This window comes from Panthera onca, chromosome B3, assembly GCF_046562875.1.
Source record: "Panthera onca isolate mPanOnc1 chromosome B3, mPanOnc1 haplotype 2, whole genome shotgun sequence".
NCBI lineage: Eukaryota > Metazoa > Chordata > Mammalia > Carnivora > Felidae > Panthera > Panthera onca.
This window is the reverse complement of record NC_138344.1, coordinates 6715382-6735065: the sequence shown is the minus strand read 5'-3', so window position 1 is coordinate 6735065 and position 19684 is coordinate 6715382. Positions and strand designations below refer to the sequence as shown.

The 19684-nt window shown below is 56.7% G+C and overlaps 1 protein-coding gene across 1 annotated transcript; it reads right to left on the bottom strand.

The window, feature by feature from the left end:
* Window positions 1–1979: 1979 nt before the first annotated feature.
* HAPLN3 (hyaluronan and proteoglycan link protein 3) lies at window positions 1980–19605 on the bottom strand. Its single transcript, XM_060617688.3, has 5 exons — window positions 16622–19605; window positions 8312–8485; window positions 4719–5087; window positions 3088–3390; window positions 1980–2409 (listed from the first exon to the last, which is right to left on the bottom strand). The coding sequence occupies exons 2-5, from the start codon at window positions 8424–8426 to the stop codon at window positions 2123–2125; spliced, it is 1074 nt and encodes a 357-aa protein (XP_060473671.3). The 5' UTR covers window positions 8427–8485; window positions 16622–19605; the 3' UTR covers window positions 1980–2122.
* Between the last annotated feature and the right edge of the window lie 79 nt (window positions 19606–19684).

The following is a 19684-nucleotide window of genomic DNA, read 5'->3' as shown; positions in this document are numbered from 1 at the left end:
GTCGATCTCGGCAGGGCTGGGTGGGGGGGCACTTCCTTCCCAGGGGGAGTGCCCCCCACCCCCTCTCCCCCCTCCCCCACCCCCCGGGACTGTGCAGGCACCAGAGTTCCGTGCACCTATTTATATTTTTGAAAACGAGATTATGATAATTATAATAATAAAGACATTGGAAGAGATCTATTTCTTTTCTTTTCCCTTCTTTTTTTTAAAGAGAAGGCAACCAGGGTCTGAGGACCACCGAAGGGGCTCTTAAGGAACGGAGGCAGTTGGGACACGTTTTGAGCAAATGATCCCGAGTTGGGTGAATCTTGTCTGTTCAGAAGGCCTGGAATAGTCACACCTGTTGTGCTTTATTTTTGTGAGGGTGCCTGTACGTTTGGTGGACGGTGTGTGTGTGGATTTGCAAGCTGGCACGTGGTCAAAGGACCATGACCATTAACTCACTTGAGCTAATGAGACATCTGGTCACTTTGCATAGTTTGGTTCTTTGATGGCACACTGCTCACACAGGAGTTGGTGGGTAGAGTAAGTCAAGAGCAGAGGCAAAATCAGGATTTATAAGAGGGAACGAAAACAGTTGACGACAGCCTGGAAACGGTGAATCTTTGCCTACACGTAGTTGTGGTTAGCTAGTTAGCTGGCCACTGGCAAAAAGGTTTGGGCATCCTGCCCTTAAGTAGGCTGTAGGATATCAACGAAAACAATTTCTTTTTTTTTTATTTTTTTAACGTTTTATTTATTTTTGAGACCGGGAGAGACAGAGCATGAACAGGGGAGGGTCAGAGAGAGGGTGACACAGAATCTATGCAGGCTCAAATTTGAAAACCACAGACATAGTGGTGGGCTCGAACCCACGGACTGTGAGATCATGACCTGAGCCAAAGTCGGCCGCTTAACCGACTGAGCCACCCAGGCACCCCTCAATGAAAACGATTTCAATCGCTTACGGATTCCCCCAACAGACCTTGGGTGGGGACTGCATCAGAATCAAGAGGGTTTGTGACTCAGCTGGTCTGGGGCCGAGAAATTTGCATTTCTAGTAATTTCCCAGGGATGCTGCCTGGCCACACTTTGAGAAGCAAGGGCCTACGTGAAGAACAGGCTGTATAACTTACTGAGAGTGCCCGGGGTGTGCCCAAACAGGGGCAGCGGGTCTGGCTTCCCGAGGCTGGGGGAGGGGGAGCAGAAGGTGAGACACAGAGGGGGCTGGTCTCTGAGGACCTCGGGGTGGGGCACAGCCTCCTCTGTCCCCTGAGAGGCACCTCCCTCTCTTCTGGGCCCAGACACACGGTCTGGGAGTAGAGGTGGCGGCAAAGCCGGCCGGGGCCTCCAGCCGCAGGGCCAGCACCGACACAGGTTGTGCTACGGGGCCGGTGAGCCAGAACGAGCCTCCTCCAGGCTGAATGAGGCCGAGAGCCAGACACGGGGAGGGGCCGCGTCTCAGCACCATTCATCATCCCAAGAAAGTACACACACGTGAGGGCCGCTCCCCAAACGGGGAAAAGTGAGAACAGAACGCAGGCTCTTTGGAACGAAGAGAGAAGGTAACACTGGGGAGGGAAACCGCTCCCTTTCCTGGGACTCCACACAGAAGCCGAGGGATCCGTGTCCTCCTCAGGGGTGCTGACCTGAGCCGGCAGCTCCACCGACAAGTGGGAGCAGGCAGGAGACCACAAGGCCCAGTGCCCAGCCCCCACCCCCCCCCCACGCCCTGCCCCGCCCCGCCCCCAGGCTGAGGGGGAGGGGAGCCGCAGCCACCACGGGTCATTGCCCCCTCTGGGTGCCGGCCTCCCTAGGGCAGGGACAGGGGCTACATTCAGTGATGGCAGAGAGCCCTCGTGAGCCCATGAACCTCCAATGTCCTGCAGGAGAGGGGCAGAGGGATTCCTGGGGAGAGGGGAGAGCCTTGAGGTCTCCGCCAGAGCAAAGGGAGGATTTGGAATCTTGGATTTACCAAAACGCAAACAAACAAAAACTCAGCAATTTCAAAATTTGTTTTTAATTTGAGAAGTATAAAAGCAATACAAAAATGGCCCCAACCTGCAAGGAACAAGGAACCACTCAATAAATAGAGCCTGAGAGGGGAGGGTGCGGGGCCGTGCGGACAGCAGGTGCACGGGGACTAGCGTGGGCGGTAGCAGTAGACGCCGTACCTGCGGCTGCGCGGGTCTGGGAAGCCGAAGCTTCGGACGCCAGGCTCCAGGGGCCCGCAGTTGGGACGCGGGTGAACCACAGGGTAGCGGGCGCTGCCATCTGCCAGCCAGCCGGCATCACAGCGGTCCAGGCCACGGAACTTCCAGGCGGCAAAGAGCTGGCCCACCTTGGCAATCCGGGCGCCATCTTCCTGGCAGGCCTCCCTGGCCTCGGCCAGCGTCAGCTTCTCAGGGTGGTCCAGGTAGTACACCTGCCCTGTGGGGAAGTGGGGTGTGAGGGCGGGGCAGCGCAGGGGGCAGCCAGAGAGGACGGGGGGAGGGGGGGAGCTGCAGAAATGCCAGTCTCCAAAGGCCTGGCAATTAGGAGCCCAGGGGGCCGTGCCATGGATATTCAGGGGATACCTTCCCGGTTCTGACCCCTTCTCTGAGAGTCCCATCCCATCTGCCGTGGGGCTGGGGTCCCTCCAGTCCCTCCAGTCGTGTCTGTGCTCCACCCCACTCTTAATTGCACCCTGGGTGGGCACCCCACCTAGGCTGGACCAATCGGAGTCTCTCGCCCACTCAGTCATTTACTGAGCACCTACTACGTGCCCGGACACTCTTCTGAGTGACCGTGAATCCATGTCTGTTTTTATCTTCCCATGAAATGATCCTCCTTGTGGGACAGACGATGCTGCATTTGTCTATGATGCCCAGAGCCTAGGCTGGGCCCTAGCACGCAGTAGGCTGTCAAAACACGTCTGATGAACGAGGAAACCAGCGATTGGTGTGAAACAGCAGCAAAGCACTCAAACACTCAGCCAGACGTGGCTTCAGTGTCGGCAGGTGCTCCAGACCTCCAGGCGAAGGTGCGGGCAGAGCGGGCAGGGAGGTCCTAACGTTCCCCCAGATGCCGCCCTCCCACCCCTGGCCTGTGCCTGGCCACGGCACTCACCCTTGAGGGCAGCGGAGAAGCAGAACACGTCATAGCGGTGCAGGCGGCGGTGACGCGGGCCGTAGCTGCGCACCCCGGGCGCCAGGCCCAGGCCACCGCAGGGCTGCCGGGCCAGCGTGACGGGGTACTGCACCGAGGCGTCCTGCAGCCAGCCCGCGTTACACCAGTCCAGGCCCTCCTCCCAGGCCCGGAATAACTGCTCGAAGGAGGCCACCACCGCGTCCTGCTCCTCACACGCCCGCTGGGCCTCGCGGAAGTTGAGCAGGTAGCGGCCCTGGGGGTGCTGGTAGGGAAAGACCACACCTGGGGAGGGAGGACAGAGGGGCTGGAACGGGTGGGCAGGGGCCCAGCCGGCTGGAGACCCCGGTCCCTGCCCCCGGCACTCTGAAAACACGTAGTAGCTGGTTAAGCTCATGAATGGATCAGCCAGTCAATGTCCCCACGTATAGAGTGGGAATGCCACCTAATTCACAGGGCTGTCGCAGGAACCCCAGAGCTGTGGTCTCCATTGTATCCCGTCCGCACCCCCCCCCCCACCCCACCCAGATCATATGTTGAAATCCTGAGGCCTGATGTGATGGGATCAGGAGGCCACCCTCAGAAGGCATTTAGGTCATGAGGGTGGCACCCTCGTGAATGAGATGATGCCCCCTCGCCCCTTCCACCGTGTGAGGACACGGCGAGCAGTCTGTGACCTGGCCGAGGGCTCTCACCTGCCGGTGCTGGCATCCTCCCATCCCCACCGGCCCCGCCATCGGGGATGAGGCATGTGACCCCTCCGGCCGCCAGGTGGGCTAGGGAGGCGGGTGCTGATGGTAATAGCCCTTGACTTGCATTTTATGTTCAATTCCTCAGAAGGAGGTACAGGAGGCGCTACCCCCGTCCCTCATCTCACGCGGGAGGGGACGGGAGCTCCGAGGGGATGAGGCGTCTACCCAGGACGCCGGGCTGGGAGGGGGTGGATGTGGGGCCTGAACACGGTTCTCCGTCCGTCCCAGCCGTCTCCCTAACAGGTAGGAGAGGTCTGAGGACGCACAGCCCCGTCCTAGGGGCAGAGACGGGACTGTCCACTGGAGCCCGCACACAGGGCCTGGCTCGTTTGCACAGCCCTGGTTTGTGACTATTGGGTTTTTTTTGGTTTGGGGGTTTCGTTTTTTAGAAGAGCCTTCCATAAGAATCCAGAGATTTCACGTAAAAATATACACTTCTCTTGTCAAATCAGAAACCTGGCTGCACGGACTCTGCTGCCGGACCTGAGTGGGGCACTCCTTTGGGATGGGATGAGGGTTCAGCCACTGAGTGGAGGGTTCAGTCCCCACTACTCCTGTCACTCGCACTGGGCAGCCTCTTTGGTTTTGGGAGCGTCTCAGCTCCGTCTCTAATTGGCTGTGGGGCCAGTTCCTCTAAAGAGGGTGTGAGCCAGAGGGAATAGAGGGTTCTGGAGCCCGACTGCCTGGGGTCGACATCCTACGCTGCCATCCATGAGCTGTGTGACCTTAGGGAAGTTACTTGACGCCCCTGTGCCTGTTTCCTCATCTATAAAACCAGGCTGATGATAACAGCAGGGGTGGTCCTGAGGACTGCATGCTTGTCTAACGCACAGAGTTCTAGATGGTTTCTCAGGGCCTCACCCCGCAGCTCCAGCTCCACCAGGCCGCTCTCGTCCTCCAGCCCGTCAATGACCTCACAGCGGTAACGCCCGTAGTCCTCCGGCCGCAAGTCCCCGATCTGCAGCGACACTTCGCGCTCCCTGTCCTGCCGCAGACACACCCGGCCTCGGTAGTCTCCGAAGGAGCGGTGCCTCAGCCCGATGGCCACCAGCACATCCTGCTCCGGGGCCCCGTTCTCTGACAGCTTCCACCACTTGATGCGCACGGGCCTCGGGGACAGCAGGGCCGGCTCGTAGTGGTAGTGGCACGGCAGGGTCACATTGGCCCCTCGGTAGGAGAACAGGGTCTCCTCGGGCGTCTCTACCACCAGCCTCACCCCGTTGAAGACGCCTGCGGGAGAAGTGGGGTGCAGATGGGGACCCGTGGGGCACACGTGTACCCCTGCAGCGGCCACCCCCAGCTCATCCCCAGCTCCTGCCAGGCCCGGGAATAAACACGTTGCAAGAACTGCCCTAACACCACACCCGTCCCTGCGTCCACGCGTTCTGCAATGGGACTCTGCGTCTCCTGTCACGAGGGGACTCTGTGTCCCCTTCCCCTCGAATCCGTGCTGGCCTTGCCACTCGCTTTGACCAAATGAACTTGGCAGAGGTGACTGTTCTGAGCCTGGGCTCCAGGAGGCCCCGCTGCTTCGGCTCCTTCTCAACCTTGCCAGCCTCCATGAGAACGAGCCTGGGCTCACCTGCTGGAGAAGGAGAGCCCCACGTGGAGCAGAAACGAGCCCTCCCAGCTGAGGCCGTCCTAGGCCACGCAGCCCCCAGCCGACCTGTCCCCCGACTGCAGGCACAGTCTGTGAGGAAATGGCGGCCAGCCCAAAATGCTGACCCGTGGAATAAGCAACAAAGCAAAACAGAAAAACCACAGCTGTTGTCTTAAGCCATTAAGTTTGTGCATAAGAAGCTAGCTGATGTAGTTAGGTGATAAGAGCACCCCATATCAGGTGGCTGGTTGGGACTCAGATCGCCCTGAGTGTCCTTCCCTACCACGCTGACCACGGAAGAGCACAGCTTGTCCTTCGCTGTCTGTCCACCTGTCATCCATGATTCTTCCCCAAATACCTAGAAACACAGGTGAGAGGAGGCCAGGACTTCTACAGGAGACAATACTCAGGGCTCACGGGTACCAATAAACACAGAGCCTAACAAACACCCCCCACCCCCAGAACCAGGTTTATGCTGAGGCTGGCTCATCTTTAACTTGGGACCCAGTACAGAGGCCTATCTCCTGATCTTGGGCCTGGACTTAGACCCCTGGAGGGACACAGGGTGGGGGAGGGGGGTAGGCTTGGGGCAAGCAGGAGATAAGAGGCTCCCTGCAGAGGACCTCAGGCTACAAAAGCCAGATGCTTTGGTGCAGTGGTTCCCAAAGCGGGGTCCCCGAGCCAGCAGCAGCAATATTCCTGGGAACTTGTTAGAAATGCAAACTCCTGGGCCCCAGCCCAGACCTCCTGAATCAAAAACTCCGGCGGGGGCGGGGAAGGCCCAGTGATCAGTGTTTTAACAGTTCTCCAAGTAACTTGGCTGGTCACTCAAGTTGGAGAACCCTGGACAGGCAGTGGGCACGGAGGCTTGAGACCACAGGCCCGGAGGCAGCTAAGCCAGCCTTGCATCTCGGCTCCAACTTTCCACAAAGCTAATCTGATCTAGTCTAGAGAAGGCCACCGACTCTGCAAACCACTTTCCTTATTTGTAGAACGGGGTAGTAACAGTACCAACGGTGGGCCGCGGTGAGGCCCAAATCAGGTGAGGTGGGAAACCTGGCACATAGAACGGGCCCAACAGACGTGAGTCAGGACTCTCATTCCGTGGCTACATCCTTTGTGTTCCCCAGTGCTCTTTGGTCAAGCTGTGTTTGAAGCTGTAACCCGAAGACCATGAGAACGTTTGGCTGAATCATAATGCATCTGTACGACTAAACACTACACGGCCAGGAACCAAACACACACACAAAAAACAAGAAACACTACACAGCCAGGTAAAATAGCCTGGCAGCTGGATATCCACTCACTGACCTTGGGGGGAAGAGCTGTATTCTACGAAGTGATGGCAAGATTCCCAAATCACATGTATAGCAGGAGGTTGAAGACAATTTTCTTAATCTTATGTAAAAGGCTGGAGGGATACATCTGAAATGGCAGTAAGGGTTCCCTCAGGTGGGGGGAGCTCTTTGTGATTTTGCTCACACGTATTCAGAGACTGACGGGAAATGGTGAGATCACGGGTAGAAAGTTTCCCTTTGTAAGTTTCCTTGAATCTCCTTAAAGTAGCGTTTGTACAAAAAATAAGTTCTAAGGCAAAGGAGGGTGGGAGGTCAAGTCATGGATGCCCCAAGCCATCCATCACTGATTCCTGGAACTTGTGAGGGTCACCTTCTACAGCAAAGTGGAGTCTACAGGTGGGACTAAGTTAAGGACTGCAGCCACAAGTATCTGTGTAGAAGGAGGCCGAGGAGATGGGAGGATGGAACGGGAAGGCGAAGCGACCATGGAGGCAGGGACGGGGTGACGCAGCTGTAAGTCAAGGTCCGTCAGCAGCCACCAGACAGCGGGAGGGCCAGGGAACGGATTCTCCCCAAGAGCCTGAGGGAGGCTCACGACCAGGGGGCTGGGAAGTGTTCGTCCCCTCTGGCTTTCCGCAAACCAATCTCAGCATGGGTTCTTAAGATCTGCGTGTCCTGGGAAGCTGGCTCAACTCTGTGAGCGTCAGTTAGCTCATCTATGAAATGAAATAATCCACAGGATCTGCTTTCGGGGCTGCAAGGGCAGCCGGCATCAGCTTGGCCCGGTTGGTGCCTTCATTATGCTGGTTGTTAAGCTTGCCTATAGGTCAGGTGTTTGTGAGGATTATGAGACCATGTATGGAAGGCGCTAGAAGCATGCCTGACACATAGTAGGTGCACAACACATGCTAACTAAACAGTCACCTGCCCAGGGGCACCTGGGTGGCTCAGTCGGTTAAGCGTCCGACTTTGGCTCAGGTCATGATCTCACAGTTCATGGGTTTGAGCCCCGCGTCGGGCTCTGTGCTGACAGCTCAGAGCCTGGAGCCTGCTTGGGATTCTGCATCTCCCTCTCTCTCTACCCCTCCCCACCTCTCTCAAAAATAAACATTTAAAAAATTATTTTTAAAAGTCACCTACCCAAAGCCACGTAGCTAGTAAGTGGCAAAATTGAGATTCAAACTCTCATCTGTCTAACCTCAAACCCCCTTTCCACTGAGGAACTCCAAGGGGGGTCACATTTAATTTGGATCTTGGAAAACTGGCAACTTCGGGAGCATTCTTAAGCGCACCTGTGTCCCGCACAGGTGAGATTGTCGAGTGCTTTCGGCTCCAATGCGCTCAAGCCTGAGGGCCTAGCAAACGGAGTAACTGAACCAGCCCTTGCAGTGATCTTAGAAATGCACCTGGTCCCCTGCAGGGCCCGGATAGGGAAGGGGCTGCTGGCTCCGTGCCCTGTCCCCTGTCCCGGCCTGGAACCTGCATATCACAGCAGGAGCCAGGAGAGGTCTCGGTCACCCAGTGGAGCCCAGAGCCAGATCCAGGAGGCCGCCCACCTTCGCCGTGGCCGTTGCCCAGGTTCCAGCCATTGGGCTTGGAGTAGTAGAAGCCGTTGTAGAAGGGCAGCCCAGAGACACAGGGCAGCAGGTACAGCAGGAGCAGAGGGCGCATGGCGTCACGCACGGCCGCAGGGCCAGGGTGTCCGGGGCAAGGCTGGAGCCCGGGGCAGGCTGGGAAGAGGAGAAAAACCCATTAGAGAAGCCTGCTGCAGGGGGGGTCAGGGTCCCCTGGGTTCCAGCACCCACTCGTTTGCTCCCTCAACAGATAATTATGGAGCATCACGAGCACAGGCACTGTTCTCAGAGTCTACAAGATGTGCTAGAGCAAGGCCAGGTCCCTGCCCTCGGGGGACCGCACCCCACGGGCAAGATGGGCAGGGAGGAAGCCAGCAAGGTCTCGGGAGGAGCCAGGAGGAGGCAAAAGTCCTGGAGAAGATTTCACAGGGCAATAGGGCAGTGTCAACTTTTCAAACCGGACGTTTGAATTTGAAAAGTTGTGAGCAGCATTTCTCAGAGACTAGACTGGAAAATCTCGGGGTGCATTCGTGTTTAGTGAAGGGAGTCCTGCATCGTCGAGCTTTGGTTTCAGACCAGAGATGTCTTTGGGGGGGAGGGGGGGGTGGGGAGGTCACAATGTGCCATTTGTTTCTGATCCCGAGTCAAGGTCAAAACCAATTTTAAACACCATTCTGACCTCGGTGGACACACAAAATAGGCAGCTAGTCCGTGGCTGTTTTGGTTTTTTTTTAATGTTGCATTTAAATATTGTACCTTGATTACTGAGGGTTTTTTGATGCGCACACACACGCTCCTCCCCCGCATTTATTTCTGCACCCAAGGCTAACGCTTCACTCACCTGCTCCTCATCACTATTTGCTGAGCGCCTAAAGGTTTAAAAGACCGGCAGCCTTGGAGGAAGTCAGTACGGAGCCGGGGCAGAGGCGTGGGCTGTGTGGGGGGAAGCAGAGGCCCGCGGTGGGGCCGCAGAGAAGGAGCGCGGAAACTAGACTGCAGACGTGGGGGTTAGCCAGGCGGGAAGGACACTAGGGTGTGCCCAGCAAGGGCAGGGCAAACCCAAAAGCCCAAAGGCCAGAGAGAAGGGGGGGGGGCTGGGAATGTGCTGGAAGCTATCTGTGCTCTTTTCTGCCCTGATCCCCGTGGTGGCTTCTCTTGGTGAGGGGGGAGGACTGGCTTCCAGCAGGCTCCTCTCCCCAGCACCTGTTCTCACAGGACCTCTAACCCTATTTCCTCCCTCTTTCCCCCCAAGACCTGGGGGGCAGTGGCTGTCATTGCTTGTCTGTGTCTTCTCCCTTATCTGTTGCCCCCACCCCCCTCTAGAAGCCAGCCAGTCCTTATTAAAGTCTCTTTAGTGGAACCACCTAGGGTGAATTTTGTTCCTGCCAAGACCCTGACTGATCTAGGGGAGAGGCTGTGAGCCGTTGGGGCCCAACAAGCCGCTTTTTCCCTCTCTCCTTTGCCCCAAAGCCCCTGGGGTGCCAGGAAGGCTGTAAGCAGAGGGGCCACAGGATCAGACGAACCTCGCAAACTCCCCTCCCGGGGCTGAGTGGAAAGGGGAACGTGAGGCAGCAAGGACAGGGCAGCAACAGGCATCTGGGAAGCATGCTGATCATGCAGCCACGTGGAAAAACACTTAGGGTGTAATTTAAAATGGACAAAGCAGATGTGGGAATTGCCACTCTGCTATGATTGTAAGGTTGGGCCCCTGTGAGCGCGTGTTGTAGGGAAACCAGAATGGGAGGGGACAGCAAAAGAGATGGGGGGATGGGGGACGGGAGGGAAGGGGAAGAGGAAAGGAGAGCACGGAACCGTAAGGGTGGTCGGATTATGCAGGGAACCTTCTTGTTTCCAGAACAGTTAGGAACTCTTGGCAGGGGGGAGCGCAAATGTGCAGGAAGGTGAGAAGTAGAATCTACTCTCTTAGACGCCTTTGTGGAGAGCCTGAGGCCCGGACTTGCCCTCTGTGCCAGGCATTACAGGAAGACCTCACCCTTCCGAGGTCTTGCGTCTTCCAAGAGTCCCCAGGTGACCCCCATAAAGCCTCACGGGGACTTGGATCTGGGCAGCCCGAGCACAATCAGGCAGCCTAATACGGAAGTTTGGGGGTAGGAAGATCTGGGTTCAAGTCGCATCTCTACTGCTGACAAGCTGTGTGATTGCAGGCCGGTTTCCTCATTTGGGACACCAGGTTTGGAAAACTCCCTGGCCTATTTCTCCCCCATATGGTCTGCTTTTCTCCTACAGTAACAGAGCTCTAGACAGGTGTGTGCTCAGCTGAAAGCCGTATTCCCAGCCTCACTTTGCAGCTAGGAGAGCCAGAGCTGGCCAACGGCAGCAAGCCAAATGAACGTGCCACAGGCAGGCCTTGTGTTAAAACAGGGACAAGGGGCACCTGGGTGGCTCAGTCGGTTAAGCGTCTCTTGATTAGGGCTCAGGTCATGATCTCTCGGTTTGTGGGTTCCAGCCCCATGTCGGGCTCTGTGCTGACAGTGTGGAGCCTGCTTGGGATTCTCTCTCCCCCCTCTCTGCCCACCGCCCCAGGCTCACACTGGTTCTTTCTCTCAAACATTAAAAAAAAAAAAAGGGAGGGGCGCCTGGGTGGCTCAGTAGGTTAAGCTTCCAACTTCGGCTCAGGCTATGATCTCATGGGTCATGGGTCCGAGGCCCGCGTCAGGCTCTGTGCTGACAGCCTGGAGCCTGCTTCGGATTTTGTGCCTCCCTCTCTCTCTCTCTCTCTGCCGCTCCCTTGTTCGTGCTCTTTCCCGAATTAAACCTTGGAAAAAAAAGTTTTTAAAATACAGTTAGGGATACCTCTTCCTGGTCTTCTTTCCCTCAACGTGCTGGCACCCAAAGGGGCCACCTCCGTCTCAGATGTAAACCACAGGCTGAATGATAGAGCTGTGCCCCCAGCCCTGGACCTCCCCCATCTGCACTGTCTCCTAGGAGAAACAACGTCCTATAGTATTAAGCCACCACATTTTGAGTCTCTTTGTGATCACAGCTTAGCCTCACTTGGGCTATCATTGGCATAAAGTTAACAGCTGAGTTTAATGAGCACTTACTATCTCATTTAATCCTCACAACTCCTGGAGGTGGAACTTCTCAGTAGCCTCATTTTTATAGGTGGGGAAAACCAAGGCACAGGCAGGTTAAATCATCTGCCCGAGGTCATCCAGCTAGGACGTGGCAGAACTGGGATTCGAACACACTCCGGCTCCAAAGCACGGAAGGAGCCTGTCAAATTCAGGGAGGTGGTGTGTGCAGAACACGCAGCTCAGTGCCTGGCGGGAGGAGGCAGGAGGTAGTTTCTTTTCCCTTCCTTGAGGTCCCACGTTTGGAACCCAGAAGGAGGTGGAATGAGGACAGAGAGGCTGTTGATAGGAGCTGGATGTCCCAGGGTCCACCCTGTCCCTGGGCGGGGCTCCAGCGGAGGGCTCGCCAGGCCAGGCTGTCTGCCGTATGCCCAGCAGCGCATCCGGCCCGGGTGCCTCCCAAGTGAGAAAGGGCTTCAGGATGAGCGAATGGAGGTGTTTCTGCTACAAAGTAATATTTGTGTGCTTGAAGAAAAAATGCATATTTTTGCATTAAATGCATTAAAAAATAACAAGATCAGGGGGAAAATAAGGTTGGGGCAGATTGCTCAAAACATATGCAACTTTGCAGCCAGAGTGTTAACAAAACCAGGAACAGTCCTAGTAAAAAACGCCAGGACTTTTCATTCTCCTCTGACATTGGCACCCTGTCAATCAGCCCTTTGAAGCCTCCCCCACGGAGGCAAGTGTTTCCTCCGTTTGAGATGTAGATCTTTTCGGGTATTGGATTCCAGTAGAAACCAGATTCACTGAAATTAAGAATCTGACCCAGGGTGAAGCCATCTTCTTCATTTTTTTTTTTTTTTCTTTTTAACTCCGGGGACATGTCTTTGCAATTTCTTCATGTGATTCCTACATTTATCAGAAAACTTTTGTGTTAAGCGGCCATCCAGGCATCCCTCCCTCCCCAAATCTATTGCGTCCTTGAGTTGACATGGTGCAGAGTTTGGGTCTTGAGAGGTGAGAAGGGATGCTGTATTATCCAAATCTGTTGGGTTCCTGAGTTTTGGGCCCTGAACGGCAGGAGCCTAGACCGTGAGAGACCTTTGCACATGTACTAAGAAAGGCACTTCCTGAGGACTGTGATTCTCAAGGAATCCGTCGCTTGCTAAAGCTTGCTCTTTGGGAGAAATCCTGTCCCGGTCGCTCCAATACATCAGCATGTTGAGAAAAATCACCATTGAACCGATGCCACTCGGTGTTACTACTGACATCAGTCCCTTGTTCTTCTTACCAATTGTGAATGAGGTAATTCCTGGCTCAGAAACACGCCCTGAAGCAGGAAAGACTTCTAGCACCTTGTGGTGTCCTCCAGGAAGCTCTTAGGCACCCTTCCCAGCCCCAAAGACCCCAACACACATTCCCAACCTCAAGCCTGAGAACTGTACTTACTCCCTGGGTATTAAAGGGCTTCCGTGGCCAGCAGCTCCCTTGATCCTCCCAAGAACAGCCCCACCCCCCGCCAGCCAGCAAGAATTTTATTTTCCCCAACTCATAGGTAAACAGAGGCACAAAGCAATTCTCTAAAGGTCACATGGCCAAGACAGTAGAGGCAGGACTCTACTGAACCCTTAGGCCAACCCCATCACGGTCTGTCACATTTAAGGACTGCCTTCCACTTGTCCATGCATCTTCACGGATGTCCTTGCCTGTGGGTCTCAGTGTCAGAATTTTTGTCCCCGCTGTACAAACTGAGGCTTGGAAATGCTAAGGTGCATGGCTAAAGTTACCCAGGGTAATAAACGAAGGAGCTGGAATCTGACCTCATTTGCTCAGCGAGGATTTATCACACATCTACCATGTGCTAGGCACAGCTCTCGGCCCGCAGGATACAAATCCGGAATCTTCCTGGAGATTACGTTCCAGCAAGGGAAACAGCACGATGCGGGACGCACATGATGTCAAAGCAGTGCATGTGGATAGAAGAGGCTGAAGCAGGAGAGGGGGGTGGTGTGCCTGGAGACAGGATGGGTCAGGACGCCTCCCTGAGAAGGGGACCAGCTGAAGGTGTAAACTTTGAAAATCCTAGGGAAAAGCATCCCAGGGTAGGGAACAGAAAATGCGAAGGCCTCTGGCAGGAATAGCCTGAAGTCCAGTGAGGAGCGAGGAGCAAGAGAGAGGGTGGTGGGAAACAGATGTTCGCACAGCTGTCACCGGACCACTGTGGACACCGAAGGGTTTTCAGCGGAGGACAGCTATGCCTCTGATTTACCTGATTCTAAGAGCACCATCCAGGCTATCTCCCTACCTCAGCTCAAGTGCCTGGCCTCATTCTGGCTTCTCCTTTCCAGCTAAAAGCAGCCCTACCCAGTTCTCTTCATTACTTCCCGCTCCTCCATTCTGGACACACCCCTGTCTACTCTCTGGTTTAGGAACACTACAGCAGGGGCACCTGGCTGGCTCAGTCGGTGAAGCCCGTGAGTCCCGATCTCAGGGTTGTGAGTTCGAGGCCCATGTTGGGTGTGGAGCCTACTTAAAAAACCAAACCAAATTACAGCAAGTGGAGAGGTGTGATCTGGTCAACCCCTCTCTTTGCTGGAGGGTACCGAGAAAAACGAGTTCTGAACATCAGCCCTGTGTCCAGAGCTGTGACCCCGATGGAAGCAGGCCCCCCTCTTCCAGCCCTCTCTGGGCTGCACTCCCGTCAAAACATCTGATGTGTCCAGGCTGACAGATGCCCAGGTGACACCCGCTGGCTGGCTGGCTGGCTCTGGGAAGCCATTCGATTTCTCTGAACAGAAGCTTCCCTTCTCTGAACAGAGGTCTCCCCGTCCCCAGAGAAGACTAACAGGGAAGCTCGAGGGTTGAACCCAGTGGCCACCCTGAACGTTAGGCGAAAGCATAAAGCCGCGTCCTGATTGCAGGCCACGGGTGGAAGATGCCGCTTAGCTGTCGCCCAGCCCCAGGCCTGTCTCTGACCTCTCCCACTCAGGGGAGCGATGGGCTGCCTCCGCTCCCCTAACCCGCCTATCCTGGTCCCCAGCCCCTCAGAACCGCCACAGAGGTGCCACCAGCTTGAAGGCCCAAGATCCAGTCCAGCCCAGTCACCTTGGCAGGTGGGGGCTCCCCAACTCAGCTGGAGCTCTGCCTGGGCAAAGACCCACCCGCACCCTGCTGAGGGACCTTGAGCAAGTTATTCAAGCTCTCTACATCTCCACAACCTCCTCTGTAAAAACAAAGGATCAATACTATCCCCTCACTCGAGGGCTGTGGTGAGGGTTATATAAGATGAATTATGTCCAGTTGCAATATGTGGCAGGTGTTCAACAAAGAGCCGCTAATACATCTCGGCAGAAGAACACAGGGGCAGATTTCGGGTCCTAGAGTCAGATTGGCCACCTGAATTCGGTCCTGGTTCCACCCACATACTAACACTGTATCAGTGGGGGCGCCCAGTTGGCTCAGTCAGTCGACCATACAACTCCTGATCTCAGAGTGGTGAGTTCAAGCCCCACGATGGGTGTAGAGATTTCTTAAAAATAAAATCTTGAGGCGCCTGGGTGGCTCCGTCAGTGACGCGTTTGACTTTGGTTCAGGTCATGATCTCATGGCTTGGGAGTTCGAGCCCCGCGTCGGGCTCCGAGCTGATGGCTCAGAGCCTGGAGCTGCTTTGGATTCTGTGTCTCCCTCTCTCTCTCTCTGCCCCTCCCCCAGATCACACTGTCTGTCTGTCTGTCTCTCTCTCTCTCTCTCAAAAATGAATAAACACTAAAAAAAATTTTAATCTTTAAAAAAAGTGTATCAGTGGGCAAGTCACTGAGTTTCACTTTCCCCATCTGTAAAATGGGGGTCACAACAATTCCAATCAAAAGATTAAAGGAGAGACTAAGGAGGGTGAGCACTCAAAAGATATTAGCTATTATTACTAGGGTTAACAGTGCACAAGGTGAACTCTCACGTTACTTCAGTGGCTCTTTCTCCCCTCTCATTGCCTAGGAGAGAAAGCAGCCACCACTGCCTTCTCTTTACAGTTGGGGAAACTGAGGCTAAGGGCACACAGATGAGTGAAATACCCAAGGCTTTATCTTTGGTAACTCCGCCGGCAGAAGTTAGAGAAAATTCCAGTCTCCGGGCCACCCATCCTTTGCCTGTCCCAGCACCACTTGCCTCGGGTCCCCTCCACACACCAGAATAAGCTGAACCCCACCTTGGAAGGAAGATGGGCCACACGCCTCCCCTCAGACTATTCTCACCGTGCGACGGCCAGCCGAATCCCCCAAACTCCAGCAGGGGGCAGCATTGCCCTCCAGGACTCCGTAAGCCCCAGCTCCGCGTGAGGAATTTGACTTCGGTGCCCCGTTTAGACAAGGCTGACCGGCGCCTTTGAAACCTGCGGGCCCCGTAAAGTGGAAGCGGAGGTGTTTCCTACCAGCATTCCCACCCCGCTGGCTCACGCAGGGCGGCGAGAGAGGGGCCGGGGCGCCTCTCCGTCACCATCCCCTGCTGCTCCGAGCAGAAGCACTCCCCGGGGTCAGCGCTGGGCACCGCGGTCGAGGCCGGGTCACAGGCTGCTGAGGCCACCCAGCGAGCTGGTGACACAACTGGGTCCTTCCTGGCCGCTCACCAGACCTAAATTCCTTCCCGAAGGATCCCATCTCCCACCCATCTCCCTTCTCGCCGCCCTCTCTCTGTGCCTCTGGTCTCGCCGCCTTAAGGCAGAAACCCCGGTGAACCGAGGCCTGAACCCGACGGGCATCTTTGCGCTTGCCCTACGCAGACGCCAAGAGGCGCAGGTCCGCCCGCCCGCCGCCCCGCGGGTCGTCCCCAGCCCCCCACCTCACCCCCGAGCTCCAGGGAACCCCGGAGCACGCGACACGTGCCGCGGGGCAGAGCCAGGCGCGCGCGGTGCACCGTGCTGGAGGCTGCAGGACCCAGACCGGACGTGACCGGCAGGGATCGGCGGGCCCCGGTGGCAAAGGGGCTGGACCGGGCGGTGGTCTCAGAGGCCTCGGGTTTCGCTTCCTCGTGGTGAGCCCAGGGGATCCGCGCCCCTCTCCCCGCACTCGCGCCCACGGCGAGCCCCAGGGGCGATCAGAACCCAGCTCCGCCCGGCCCCGCGGTGCCCAGTGCACTCCTCCTGCCCGCTTTCCCGACCCTGCCCGAGAGGCCTGGGGCCCCGCGGGAGACCCAAAGCGGCGACGGGAGAACCCGGCCCGCACGGGGGCCCGAGGAGCCCGAGCTCCCCCGAGCTACGCACCGTCCCCAGGCGGCTCCTCGACGGCCGGAGCGCTCGGCCTCGGACGGTCCGGGTCCCAGGGATCCCGAAGCGCTTGAAAGGAAGCGGCTGCGGACAAATCCCCGCGCTCCCGCCTGGCCGGCCCCTTAAAGGAACAGGCGCCCCTTTCCCTCCCAAGGGCTGGGTCCAAAGGGAGGAGTTGTTGCCGACTTGCGCTGTCTCCAGCCTCGGCTGGGGACCACCTCCAAAACTGAGTGTCCACGAGTTGCCGTCACATCTTAGAAAGGGTAAGTGGGAAATGGAAGAGGCGCATTAACTGAGGAGGGTCCCATTAATTAAATCACTCCCGTTTACCAAAAACAGTGGGACTGAACAGGGGGAGCCCCTCCCCAGCTCTCTGCAGGGGGGCTATGGCTGCCGCCCACCTTAGTGAGAGGAAAGGGTAAGGAATGTCCTGCCTGCCTACCTTTCCCCCCTGTAAGACAAGAAGGCAAGGACATCCCTCCTGCCCATGATTTTGGCCGTCATGAAATCACCAGACCGCTAACTCCGTGTCTGGAGCAAAGATGCTGATAGTGGGTGAGACTTGAATCTGTGGTCTTGGAAGGAGGCAAGGCGGTTAGGGGTGCTCCCTGCAGCCAGCAGGGGCAACGAGGCTTCTGACTGGTGCTCCAACAGGGGGTAGGGCCCTCCCTTAGAATCCTGCCAGCAGTCTAATCAGCCATCCGGCATCACCTCCCAGAACTGTTTGGACAGGGTGTTTTGTTTCCGCCCTGGCCGACAGGAGTCCTGGGCTGGACCGTTTCCCTCAGCAGAGAAGCCGAGAGATCCTTCAACCCTAGCCGGAAGAAGGGCCACGGGGTCAGGGAGTCCAGAAACACCACAGCCTACGTTCAGGCAAGCAAGCGTGTGTGTGTGTGTGTCTTACACAAAAGCCAGAAGCACATCAGAGCACCAAGAGGTGCAGCGAACTAGAAGGCACACCACATCCGAAGTGAATGCCAGGCTTCCGGGAGCCAGTGAAGGCTCCTACCCCAGGAGGAGAGGTCTGTCTGACCACTGTGCAGATGGATTGGAGGGGTGATAGATAAAACACGAGTACCAGTTAGGAAACTCTTGCAAGCTTCTCTAATGATGGCGTGAGCAAAGTGTTTGAGGCCTCCAACACACCAGGCTTTGCATCTGTACGTTCTCTCCGTTAGTCTCCACAAGGCCGTGGAGGCGGTCCTATTATCTCCATTTTACAGATGAGGGAACCGAGGCCCAGAGATCTCAACAAGTCGCCTCAGGTTGCTTGGAGCCAAGGTGTGAACTTAGATCTTCCAGCCGGAGGCCCTGTGTTCCTCAGGACTCCACCCTGTTTAAACCAGGGGATCCCAGACTCCTGGGAGAGACAGGCCAATGCATCCCGGTGCTGATGGCCACAGGTGAAGGAACAGGGGCGACATCAAGGGAGGGCAGTTTTGCTCCAGCAAGTTTCACACGCCAGCCAGGGCTGGCCCCCCAGACAGCGGTCAGGAATAAAACAAATCCGGGGAGGAGATGGTGAACGTCTGCAGAAGTGGAAAGACTACCCAGGCGAGAGGAGCCGAGGGCAGGGGGAGCAGGAGTGAGGGCCCCAGGCTCTCCAGAGGGGGACTTCTAGAAGGCCGTGACCAACTCCTCCAAGGTCGCAGAGATGAGGGTCTGGGTGGCTTCAGCTACTCCAGAGTGACCTCGGGGCTCCTGGGCCAGGTGGGGGCCTTGTGACGACTGCTCACCAGCCCCCATGGCCAGTCAGCCGATCAGATTGGTTCACAGCAAACCTTCCCATGAACGGGGGTTGTGGACCTGTAAGAGCAAAGCTCTCCATTTCCCTTTATGGGCCTCCCGACTTCTAGCAAGGCTCGTGGCCCAGTTGACTGGGGAGGTGGAAGCATCCCAGAGCACAGGTGCACTGGAAAGAAGCTCCTCCCACTGGCTGCTAGTCCCCAGGAGAGGCCGGAACAGGGTTGTCGATAGGAAAGGCTCCCCCGAGGGAGTCCAGATGCCGCCAACCAGCCAGAAGGACTGACTCCAAACACAATCCATGCAGCTCCACAGAAGAGGTCTCGGAGACGGGAGGGAGTGACCCGGCTGAAAGACCCCCAGGGGCGGGGAGCCCCAGTCCCCATTCAGAGACCACAGCCTGGGCCTTTAGTCTGTTCCTGCCTGGCTAAAAATCCCTGGCAAGGGTAGCTCTCTGGAAGGAGCCACTTGCAGACTAATTTTCCTCCCCAGGTTCCAGCAAAGCCACACCCTCCCTTTGGCAGCCGTGTGGCCAGATCTGCTGCCTAGAAATGTATGTATATCACAGCAAGTCTCCCAAAGTTTGTTCAAGAAAATTCACCTTGTGTTCCAAGGCTTAGGATACTAGGGTGGTTTTACATACCTTTCCCAGCTACTCGGTCCCTCCTCTACCTGCCAGCCCCCTTGTCCCCGATCACCAGGGTGTGGCCGGCACTGTCCCCCCAAAGGCTGCTTCCTGACTGCCCCTGCATTGGGGGGCAGGGTGGTGAGAGCAGAGCGGGTACCCCTGGAGCTTTCTGCGGCCCCACAGCCCTGCCAGTGGCCTCTCGGGAACTAGTGTGCTCAGCCAGGAGGCCTCGTGACCACTTGGCTGAGCCCTGGCCCCTTCTACCCACACTGCACCCCACCGCTGGAGCCTCACACAGCTCTGAATGCAGCCCAGGTTCGCGGAGTTTCTAGCAGTTTCTCCGGCCCATCACTCTAGAAGCGGAGAAAATGCTGAAGGGGAAAACCACCAGCCTCAGCCTCTCCTACTGGCATGGGAAGAGAGCAAAGGCATTCAGAGACAGGCTGTGTGTGTGCCAGGCATCCCCTGGGCCCCTCACTGGGCGGCAGCTGTGGACCCCAAGGCTGCAGGAGTCTGGGTCTGGGGTGGGGAGAACGGAGAAGAGGCCCGGGCATGAGGACTCCGTGGGACCCCCAACCCCCAATAGTCTCTCCCTTCTCGTAAGTTCTCCACAACCAGCAGGTGATACAAGAATACTGATGTCTGGAAGGCCTGAGGGGAGCGGGGAGGGCAGCCCAGGCCAAAGCCCA

Excerpts from the sequence above, each read along its gene's own strand:
- HAPLN3 (XM_060617688.3), bottom strand. The coding sequence starts at position 8,426 with ATGCGCCCTCTGCTCCTGCTGTACCTGCTGCCCTGTGTCTCTGGGCTG. Across the intron at positions 5,088-8,311 it reads GGGCAACGGCCACGGCGAAG|GCGTCTTCAACGGGGTGAGG; the intron begins GTGGGCGGCCTC and ends CTTCTCCCGCAG. Across the intron at positions 2,410-3,087 it reads CTTCTCCGCTGCCCTCAAGG|GGCAGGTGTACTACCTGGAC; the intron begins GTGAGTGCCGTG and ends ACTTCCCCACAG.